The sequence below is a fragment of the Beauveria bassiana genome (assembly GCF_000280675.1).
Source record: "Beauveria bassiana ARSEF 2860 unplaced genomic scaffold BBA_S00017, whole genome shotgun sequence".
Classification (NCBI taxonomy): Eukaryota; Fungi; Ascomycota; class Sordariomycetes; order Hypocreales; family Cordycipitaceae; genus Beauveria; species Beauveria bassiana.
Window position 1 is genome coordinate 139,737 of NW_007930852.1, and position 11,718 is coordinate 151,454.

The window sequence follows — 11,718 nt, forward strand, 5'->3', positions numbered from 1 at the left end:
GGCCGCGCCATTGGTCTCACGAGCAAAGCATACCTTCGGCCGAGAATCTGCGAGCGGGAATTACAAAACAGGGGGGCGCGCTCACTCTCGGCTCAGGCTCTCTTAAGTTGCGCCCGGTGGTGATGTGAGTGGGTAAACGGTGCGTATGCGGCGGCGGCGATAACTTTGGGTAATATGCGCGGGCGCCAAATGAAACTCAATCCATTGAAAAACAAGAAGGAAGACAGCGGCGGGCGTCGCCTGCTGAAGGAAAATCATTCTTGTTCGCCCAAATGGTCTTGTCAACGGTTACGCCAAGATTTAGCGGCGCACGCCGCCCTCCAGTGCGGCCACCTGCGCCATGTTGGTCGCGACCCAAGACACAATGTACCAAGAGATTGCGGGGACAATGTTCTGTCGCGAAGCGCCAGTAACGAATGTACAGGGAAGGAATGACACCCGCCCAACCACTGTCCAAGAGGGCTAGACGAGTACCGCAGCTGTCACAGCATCACCAGACATGCGCATGGTCTAACGCTAAATGGGCCTGAAGTAGTCGATTTCTTAGATTGATGTTGCATCTGGTGCCGAGAGAAGAGAGGCAAGGCAAAACAGGCTGCCGTCACAGCAGAGTTCATTACAAATCGCATGGAGTAGGTGAGGCGTATGAAAACGAGGCTCTCGCCTTGGCTCCATCAGGCTGTCGCGTGCGGGTTACATGCACGCGAAAACCACAAAAGATGCCTTTTGACTTCATTTCTGCATCATGGACGTATCGTGGAGGGGGAGTGGACTTGTACCGCAAAGTGGCTCGGCGGACACTACAAAAAGACCTCGCCGATACAGGGCACATCTCATAACATCCATGGCAGGCCGCTTGGCGAGCACCATCCTCTACCTAGCCTAGGTACCTTAGGTAAGTAGGCGGCCAGCGGCGGCCTGGGCTCCTCAAAAGCATGCTCTGCGGCCTTTTGATCTCTCACAGATCAGATGCATGCATCGCTTTCGTGCGCATCCCGCACTCCCCCTCCATTTCCGTTTCCAATCACACGCACACTCACGCTCATCGTCACCAACGCGACCCCCTCCTTCTTGTCCTTCTTGTTAAGATTACTATCATCTTTACAGAACAGAGGGCCGCGCTCTTTTCTTGTTCCCCGACCACAATGGAGAGGCGGGGGGGGGGGAGCGGGGCGACGTGGTTTGTCCGTAAAAGGCCAGGCACCCAAAATCGTGTTGTGCCAATCTGCAATCTGCTAAGAGAGCGCCCCCGGTCGATTGAAAATCGGAGGGCTATAATTCGTGTGCCCTCTGTTACACAAACCGGGTGGCGGCGAGTAATAATAACCACTGTCATCTCCGGGTCTTGAAATTTGAAAAAAAAAAAAAAAATTCTTTTAGTTTGCCTCTGCCAGCCGAGTTTATGATTAAGAAAATTTAGATCAACAAAGATACAAGGAGCAAATCGTTGCTGACTCTAGCGATCGGTCGTGGCTACCCGTTCCAGGAGTAATAAGAGGGGTTGGTTCTTCTCCAACCGCATTGGCGACAAGTCGTGTGTTAGCTAGAGTTGTCAACTTCGGCGACCATCTTTTTTTCTGTGCTGCCAGAACTGCTGAAACTCGTTTTCTTTTTTTCTTTTCTCGTTTTCTGTTCCTTTCTGTGTCTCATCACAAGATGGTTCCCTTTGACGTAGGAGCTGGAGCCACACGCCACACACACATGCACACACACACGGTTGCATCGGTATTTCTTTTTCCTTGCTCATGTCCCTTGGAATCGCGATTTCGATCCCCTGCGGCCGTGCCGTTGGGAGCGGGCGCAGGTCATTTTTACGAAAAAAAAAAAATCTGTCGTTAATCAAACTGCAACAAGAAATGAAAGCCCAAGGCAACCGAGGTCTGCATTTATTAACTAGTTGCTAGCGTGGGCGCCCTCTTTCTCTTCCTCCCCCTTGCTACAGATAGATCCCTGTGGTCTTGGCTCGTCTTCATCATTGTTCAGCTTTCCCATACCAGTTGGTGTGCATCTATCTGCTCACATGCATGCTGTATTCTGCAGGCATCTCGCAAGGGCCACACCTCAAATCACAGTAATCCGTACCACATGCGACATTGCCATGGGCAAATGTCCATCTGCCAACAAGCAAGCCCCCCTCCCTCCGTCTGACGTCTATTAAAAAAAAGTGAAGAAACAAAGGGGGGCTTGACCTCATCGCCCACACACTTTTCCGACCGCGTTACATCGCACCTTTTGGCAACGCAGATGCGAGGCCGTGTCAGCTTGTTGCTCGTGGCCTGTTTCTGCATCTTCAGCTTGTTGGCGCCTCTTTTGAGCGATTTGCGCGGCCAGCTGCTAGTTACGTTGTCCCCCGACGTCTATCCGCTAGCTTCAATTGATTGTGTGCGTCCCGCCAATGGCCGATTAGCTCAGAGATGCTCCCTCTGACGGTGCGGCCTTGCACAAAGTACCACCACCAGTTGCACACAGCTATCAGCAGATGAACATGATGTGTTCTCTGCTTAGCTGCTTCCACTATTTTTTTTGTTGTGGTCTAATACTGCTGTGTGGTAACAGTAGCATTGCAATGAATATGTATGTAACAATGCTAGCAGTGCTCTAGAGAAAGCGGTGAGCTGAATCCTCCGTCCACAGAAAGGCTCGAGGTATCACTGGCACGCGGCAAAACAGCGCAGGATGGCGGCCTACTTGTCGCATCTGGGTCGACACATCAGGCAGCCGAGGTGGGTGTGACTGTGCAGGAACCTGCAATGCACAATATCGGAGAAGGCATGCCAGCCCTTGCCTCCGAGCTAGTCCCGAAGTCGAACTCTGCTCCGTGTCACACGCTCTGTGAAAGGCTCCGGATATTTGATTGGCCTTTGCTGAAGTAATCTCTTTCTGCTGGCGTGGTCGCACTACTTGTAGCGGCATATTGGCACGTTTACCGCAAAGCCCGGGGCATCGGCGAATTGAGCGAATGGGCATCAGTGATGCAGCAGCGCATTGGACACGATGCTGTGCCGACGGTGGATTAGCGGCCACTACTGGTAAACGAGATATAAGGGTGCGTGTGGCCTTGGTTTTGTGGCCTTGGTTTCTGCTGTACAGATTAGGCCTCGATGCCGATCGACACCCGTCGTGGTTCTTTACTAGAGACATTTGCGACGATGGGCGCCAGGGCTATGCTGGATCAGGTCTCATAGCATCGTGTGGCGTACTCCGTAGGCTTTGCCGTGTTCAGAAACCGAGCTGGGAATCGGCAATTGATGTCATGGCCCGTGGAACGGGCGGCCGCGGCGAACAGCAAATGCCCCTTGCCAGTTCAGGGCGTTTTGCGACTGGTCTAAGATGCAGATGGTCGGGTGGGGTGGCCAAGCATTGTTGAATCTTTTGTCTCGCGGCCAGTGGTTCCGCCGCGGCAGGCGGTCAGAGGGGCGTGAGACGACGCAGAGCTATGGAACAATAAAGACGGCTCAACAAAGGAACAAAGAAGTGCGCCCGCAAACCCGATGATGTCTGATCGTGCGTAGGTTTGTGCTCGGACGGCAGGTGAAGCGGCTCGCTTTTGCAGCCGATTTGATGCGGCGCGATGCAACACCGGGTCCGCGACCAGTGTTGAGCCTGTGTTGGCTTTGGCGTTGCTTTCTCTGCGATGCTATTTGCAGAAAATCTACACATTACTGGGAGGGGTGTGATGTGTGGGCGTATCGCGACAATACAATTTGCCGACAACTAGATGAAAACCCCATGACTCGTATGTTTGGCTTTGATGGAACGGCTCGGGGTACTCGGTATTGAGGTAGCATGTGTGGAGACAGTCCGGCGATGCGGCAGTCGAGAGAGCGCCTGGTACATCCGATAGCCGTGCTAGGCCGATGATGGGAGGCAAGAACAGAAGCCATGGGTCATCGTGGCGAGAAAGCAGGTAAAGTTGCAAGAGAGCAGGACACAAGAGCCAAAGACGGCCATCTCGAGGAGTGCGTAGTGCGAGTGGGATAGGGCGAAGACGGGCCATCATGAGCATGCTGCAACAGCGGGCAGGCATAAGCTCTTTTTGGCTTCCCGGCAGACATGGAAAGGGTGACAAGAAGAAAGAGGTTATCGGGCGGATGTGTATGTCGCTGCAGCCGATGCGAACCATGATGAGACAGGACCGACAATCGGGCAGACGATGGACGTCCCGAGTGTCATGACGGCACTTTCCGAAGGCAGGCAAGCAGGTACCAGAGATTGAGGCAAACACACACCCCCACGGTAATTTCGAGTGAGCATCGTGCGGTAAACAATCCATACGAAGAAGCTAATGGCAAAGCGGGTTCCGATTTTTGCGTCCTTACGACTTTGCTGTCCCATGCTGTGGGCGACGAGGGATCATGGATCGGGGCGACGGCGTGCGCGGGCAGACGAGCGTAGCAGGGCGCGGCTCTGTGCTGAGCAAGGGAGGAGGAGAAAAGGCGGAGACACGAGATTTGGTCACACGTGGCAAAAGACCTTCCAGAACGATGAGCGAAGCGAGATGGGTGATGGTCTGATGGATGGACGGATGTGATGAGGCGAGAGGAGCATCTGGTGGAGGGGCTGGGGCTGGTAGTAGGCTATTATTACTGGAGTTCCAGAGGGCAGTGCACCTTCCATTACTGGTACCTACCTAGGTAGTGGACAAGTACAAGGGATTTAGTGGGCTACCTATGGGGGATACAGTGGGTGATGGATCTTTGCTCAAGGCCCCTCATCAGACTCGCCCGGATCACTTCGCAGAGCTCCAGTGACCCCCAAGCCCAAGCCACTTCGAGGGGTGTCTACGATGTCAAGGCCCAAAAGTGGTGTCCTCAGAGCAACGTAAAATCGGGCCCCCTGTAGCGTTGCCAAGCGGCGGGCGATCAGGTTGTGATGCGACGGCGCGCTAGATACAAGTCACCAGATTTGCGGAATAATTACACCCATGACCAAGGGTATATGCCCATGCCTATCTATTGTTATTATCACGATTAAACTTGCTCATTATTGTATTGAAAGATGGGCACGTGGATATAAGCCATTTAGATGCTGAAACAAGCAATATAGTAGACAGGTTTTCATAGCTACGAATAGGTAGACAGGCCTTGCACAATGACACATACGCGCAGTGCCGCACCGTGAGTCTGGCAGAAGCGTTTGCCGCGGTTGTATTCGTTGTCGCTGTACGCAACGTGAAAGAAGCCATTTCTTCACAAATGTTCAACTGCCGTTCTCAACGACGAGTCATCCGGTCTCATTGCCTCGTTTCCTTCACCTACAGGCTTTATTTGGCAAGTATATACAATTCATAACCCGTACACCCACCCCCTCCCCCTAAAATAGCCATGGGGATTGTGGGGGGAATGTCAAAAAAAAAAAAAAAGACGTAATAATGTTTTTGCTATGGGATTCGGAGCCAGAAATGAAGAACCTTACTCTTTGTTAGGCTCTTGCAGAACCGAATCGGTCAGGTTCGCGATGTGGGGGGGCGTGTCAGAGCATCAAGCCAAGCATTCCGTAAACTTTACGAGAAAGAAGCTTTTTCGCCCGACCTTGTTGGGTGGGAGGCGGAGGATGAATAAGACGAGAGGGCGCGCGCCTCGGCAAAATAGTCTTTCAAAAATAACTCCGTAAAGGTGTTCAACTCCTCGTATAGAGTTCAACTTTGGGACGGTAGACGAGAATTGATGATGGTGTTGGTGACCATGTGTCGTGACCCAAGGCCAACCACCCACCATACCAATCGACAATACCAGTATACATTTGCCACGATAACGGGCCAAGATGCTCGCTAGAAAATTGCTCCTGATTTCTGGCTGCCCGTTGAAAACGATCATCAGCCTCAAAGTGGGCGTCTCTGTCCGTGGAAATGCGTGCATCGCCCGTATCCACGCCGGCGGATAGATGCTTTTCCCCCCTAGAAAAGGAAAAAAATACCGACAAGCACGGACGCTCACGCCACATCAGCGCCGCCGCCAAGACACCAAAACCCGACGGCTGGTTGTCCTCTCGGCTATCGTCCGTTGATGATGAGCCAGCGTCCCCCTTGTTACACCCAAACAAGATACGCTGGTCGCTGTATTTTCCTCATTTTTTAATTCCTTCGTGACCGGTCAGCATGCCAAATGTCCATGCTGGGGAAGCATGCGGCTCGCGTCACAAATCGACTAGACGGAAAGTGTGTGAGTTCAACCCCAGTATTTTGATCGGCGTTTGTCGCCAACACCCATTTCGATTTCCCTCTTGTGTGCTTCGTACTGTCCGTTAGTTTTTTTCGGTCTCTGAATGTGCCATTGTGCTTTCCTCCTCACAAACTCTCCTTGCAAATTTTCTTTGAATTCATGCAAAAAAAATTCAGTGCTCGGCCGTTTAGTTTTTGCATGGGCGCGCACATCCCCCTTAGCATCACGGCCTGTTTCCCAGAACAAAATAACTACCTACCTAACTAGGTAGTGTCGCATGTACACTACCGTTGACGAACCCAGGCAAGGTGCACGGTTTGCCCTAAAATGGTTGAATAAGCCCCTTTTCCTTTCCTCCCTCCATCTCCACAATATAGAAACTCTGTTTTCTTTGCCTTTTTTTTTTTTCTCCTCTTACATAAGGGTTCGGCAGATCTGAAGAGCCATGGAAAACCAGGCCATTGTAATCGCGAACAAGCTTTTTTTGCTGCGGAGGGCACGGACGTTGCAGATTTGCCCATCACGAGGAGGAAAAGAAAAAGCCTAATTTTATTACTAAATACTGGGGTCTCCCGCCCTTCTCTCCGCCGCTGGGACTACCCGGCGATGGCTGTGTTGGGGAATCTGCCGGAACGGGTGTCGGTATTTACCATGCACGCCTCTCGAGGGCGCAGGTGAGACACCGAGGGTATTCCGAAAGCAACAGGAGGCAATTCGCGGCATTACTAGTAGACAAATAGCCAGAGGGGAAACATGGTCCGGCACAATTTCGTTGCCCTTTACGTGATATTCCTCGTACCATTGTGCATGACTGCCTCTCCCACCCCTGAGCCTGTCGATATCGGCGCTGTCCACGGAAAGCGCAGCGCCACCATTCCGAGCACTTGATCGGTACGCAATCTTTCTGGCCTGCATGACACATGTTCGATTGATAAAGGGTACACCAATTAATAAAGCATACTTTCTTTGTCATGCTTTTCATTTCGTTTGATGCTTCCCGCCCACAGAGCCCCCCGAGAGTTCCGCGCTGGCGTGGTCATTGGTTCAACCCCGTCCGAGACCGGCATTGCACCATGTTGCAACGTACGAATCATGAGAGAGACGAGACCAATGACTTGTCATATGGAGGGGCATGTAGGGCGCGCTGGTTGTGAAGTAGAGAACCTTGCGGTAGAAAGCCGCTCGCTTGCACTTCAGTCCAAACCGGGAACCAGACTTGCCAGAATATCTGATTAATAGGCTCCTCCGAGAGCAGAGATGCCATCTTCACGGCTTACTCAGTACGTATAGACAACCCACAATTAACCCGCATATGTCGAGATCACTGCAATCTCATAATTACTGCAGTTAACTGTATCATCTGTATCGGATTTACTTTGGACCTGACTCAGGGCAATCTTCCTTCCTGCAATGACACAGCCTTGCCGTAGCGCTCCTCGAAGCGTATGCAGTCATCCCGGACATGCATCTCTACACTCCTTTTACTATTCATATAGGGAAACAACCGGTGTGCTACTGATACATCGCAAGGCTCAACTTGCACAGGGTCATTCCGTGCAGCTAAGCTTTCCCAATTACATGCACGATTCGTGTGGGGAGGGGGGCGTGCGCATGTGGGAATCAATACAATCATGTAGGAGAATTATGACCACCTCATGCACGAGACGAGGGAAGGGAGGGGCGCCGCTTGGCTGCGCATCAACTTAACGGCGGTGAGAAATCTCGTCATCGTTGGACGGCGCCTGCTTGTTCGTTCATTTCCTCCAGCGCATATGTAGTATGTACGAATACATGCATCATTCAACGCCTCAGATCATCAACGTAGCACGCGAGATCGGCCACAATACCCACGCGCCCCATCTGTTTCTAACCTCGTCGCGCAGCATCGCCGCTGCGTCCGGCGACATCATCTTGATGCACAGTCATTATACCACACCACTTTCAGCCTTGGCATTTGTCCTCGACTCTATTTTTCTTGGCAGGGTCCGTAGAGGGGCCCCAAAGTTTTTACTTTTAGGGGGCTTTTCGCCGACGGCCAACCTCCCACAAAGGGACACATTATGCGTAGCATTTGTTTTACATGCGTGCACATATTGCGTTTTCTCTGCAGCTCGCCCACACCGTCTCGAACTTTTTGCCTTCAGGGCATCTCAACCAGGAGGTTTAATTGTATAGTGCTATTTATTACCTTGTTGATATCCGTACATGGCTCCGCCCCATCGTATATTGCTACGTCCCATCGGCATGACCGAACCTGTGCCTTCTGGAAGCATTCGCGAGAAACGGGGCAGTTGGCGCCTTGTAATTTGGGCCTGGTCAGGGTGTCAGGCGGGCGGAGAACAACCTATTGCTGCTGATTCAATCGAAAACCGGCCAGCCCACCGCGATGCCTTGGGCCAGGGAGCTGGTTTCGGCTAGTCAGATGGACAAGACCAGATCCGCCAGAGTGGGAAGGGGGTGAACGGCTCACAAACGTGGCGAGCCGACGGGTGGGCGCTGGCTGTGCTGTGCGGTGCTCTGGGGCGGAGACACTCGTCCAGATGGAGATGAAGCCCGGGAGCGCCTTGTTCAAATGAATTAAAACGAACTGTTATTAATAACAGGAAATAATTGGGTTGAGATAATCTGCAGGTGAGCAAAGAAGGGAGGGGGGGTTTGCTTAAAGAAGCGGCCCAGCCTCAATCTACGCCAGCCAGCCACAGCGTAATGGCTAGTATCTGGGTCGAGCACGCCCTTGAGGTTTCGAGGCTCGCGACAGTGTGTGGGATTGCGAGCTGAGAGGGCGTCTTTGTTGTTTCTATTGTCGCTGCCTCTGGTATCATTCGGCAGTGTGCAGGCGGTACATGAGGACGATCTCGTACCACGACGCCAACGCATCCCGCTGCGATCCATGTGTCACTCTGGTTCATTTTCCCTTTCAACCACTCAAAGCCCGGCCCTGCTTACGCCGTTCGCTTATGTCAGGGAGACGGCCAGTGGGGCAGACATTTCCTCCGATCGCCTGATCGCGGCGCGATGCCAGATCTCGGTCCTGATTTGACAGCGCCTGCAGACAATATTGCAGGCTTAGAGAACCAATGAATCGTCGCCGTGGCGTGAAAGATGAGAAATGAAGCTCATGCACGAGGGTAGCGTCGTCGTAAGCAAATCACAGCTTTCTGCACGCAGTCTCTTTTTTAGAGGTTGTCCTTGTTCGGCTCCGTGCCCAATGGGTGTGCATGTTCAGCTACGAGCTGGGCGCCAACAGCCAGCCAGGTGTGTCTCTGGCTGTTATTGCACATGTCTTGCGACGACATGCATGCAGGTAGCTGTCCATGTGATGCGAGAAAGTAATTTCTGCCATACCAATCTGATGGTGCTGGCACCTTGCCGAGCCTTGTTTGCTCTCCCATGTCCCCTTCTTGGCACATTGCGTCCCCTTTCGATGGCGAGCCTGATTATTAGCTGTAGTCGGGCCTGGCGGATGACGCAGCAGTAATTAATAATTGAAAAGATAAATCATACTATGCATGTCGGCGCGATGATGCGAGTCTAGAGCTCGATGCAACGTTTTGTTTCTGGCAATACCTTACCTAATTACACGCCTCGCTGCCAGCTGCCAGCTGTGCCAGCCGTCGGCCAACTCTCAGGACCAAGACATTGCACCTCTGCTTCTCCCCTTGCAAGGATCGGCCACTCACTTGCAGTCATTGCAGTTTTTTGTACCAACGCCCCCGCCCCCCCCTCTCCGTGATCATCAACCTTCCCCGGATCCAGATCATCCCGTTCTTCTCACGCTGATTGGCAAGTTGAAAGCCACGGCCGACATTGCTGATCCCGAAATAACACCTCCAACCGTCTTTGCCCAAGCCATCCTGAGCCTCCTCCCTCTTCAGACTTCCGGTGGTCGACGCGAAACTGCGCCCATCCACCTCATGTTTCATCTAAAAATGGTTCGTCAACGATTCATAATGGTGAGCCTTGCGTACCGTGGTCCCGGACTGTCATAATGACATGGAAACCCGGTCGCGGGCACGCAACAGACATATCCGCCCATGCGGTGTACGTACGACCGACCCCTCGGCCATCGCCTACAAGCTTTTCCATGGTCTGCCACAGATCTTGCATGCCCTGTTCCATTAAACTTTTGCCCTACAGGAAAACGAGCATTCTGTTTGGACAGGGCACTTGGCAAATCCGTCTCGATGCAACCTCACAAACGCTACGACATCTTGGCTGCACCAAAAACAGGCAATACGAAGGCCACTGAAACAGAGAGAAAAAAAACCGTATTCGTCGATTTTCATCCACTGATCCATTGTCCTGGTTCTACGGCCAGGGTAACTCGTCCGACGGAAAAGATACCTCAAAGTTTCCGTGCCAGCATGGACGGCCAACACCACACGCCCCCTCTCCGATGGCCGTCCGAGGTTGCTCGTAAGATGAACTGACCCCGGGCCTTGGATCACCGACTCTTTCATCACAACCAGTGGAGACGACTTTCTGCAAGTCTGCGCAGCGACCAGGCTTTCGAACTGATTTCATCATGAGAAGCCAGGAAGCACCCCTTCCCCCCACCTCGCCCGGGTACGGAACCCAGGTCAACCCTCAAGAAGCCTGGGGCGGCTCGACACACTCGGCCCCGGCGTTGGCTACCGCGCTCTTGGCACGCTGTCCTAGGCGACCGAGCCACCGAGCCGGTCAACGTTCTACTGGTTGTCGTCAGTCCGGGCTGTCAAACCTGTCTTGGCAGTGGTGATAGCGGCTACTGCCCCCATCTCAAGCCCACTGTCAGTACCCTTCCATTACGAGTCGCGGCCGGGCGTCATCCTGGCGTTCCCATCATTATTCGGTCCCTCATCTGCCTGCCCCCCGGGGCTGAACGTCGCTGTCGGTGCGCCGCGCAATCATGACCCTCCCGGAGTCTTCCGCTCAGCCAATGGGCACGGGCGCCGCAAATACTGCGAGACACAGATTCAAGAAAAGTACGGATTCGGTCACATATGCTGCGATTTTTCTGCAAGCTCCCGTTATGCTTACGAGGTCGTACTAGGGCAGGTGTCCCCACAGCGACCGGATCTGTGTTGCGGTGGTTGCTTTGGTTTCTGTGTCGTGTGTCCTCGGGACCGTATCAGTATGGATCTTGGATCGGTGGTTGCGACTGGGGCCAGCTCTGAGGCCGCCATATCGCCGATGTTGCCAGCCCCAGCTGAGCACAGTCACCGCTCGCATTGAGAGTTTGGCGTGACGGCCCAGGATGGCTAGCGAGAATTACCCACATCCCCATGCTGAAGAGCAATTACTCTGGCTTGCGCCCCTACCGGCAAGGTACTGGAAGAATGGACGACTGTTTTTTTGTGCCGGTATCCGCTCGCTCAGAACCTGCCTGGTGTCACTCATAGCTCGCTGGCAGTGCGAATGGGGCTACGCAAGCCTTCCCACCATGAGTGCATCGAGCGTCAGCCGCGGAGGTGTAAAATTTCCCCTACGGATTTGCCCCTACAGAGCGAAAATAGATTCCCATAACCAGACGCACATATTACTCCAACAGGACTCGCATGACAGCCCGGGTCAGGTG

The 11,718-nt window shown here is 53.1% G+C and overlaps 1 protein-coding gene across 1 annotated transcript; it reads left to right on the forward strand.

The window, feature by feature from the left end:
* Window positions 1-3,998: 3,998 nt before the first annotated feature.
* Window positions 3,999-10,150, forward strand: BBA_06065 (uncharacterized protein; the record flags this gene model as incomplete). The annotated part of the gene is made up of 2 exons (XM_008601162.1): window positions 3,999-4,095; window positions 9,918-10,150. The coding sequence occupies 2 exons, from the start codon at window positions 3,999-4,001 to the stop codon at window positions 10,148-10,150; spliced, it is 330 nt and encodes a 109-aa protein (XP_008599384.1).
* Between the last annotated feature and the right edge of the window lie 1,568 nt (window positions 10,151-11,718).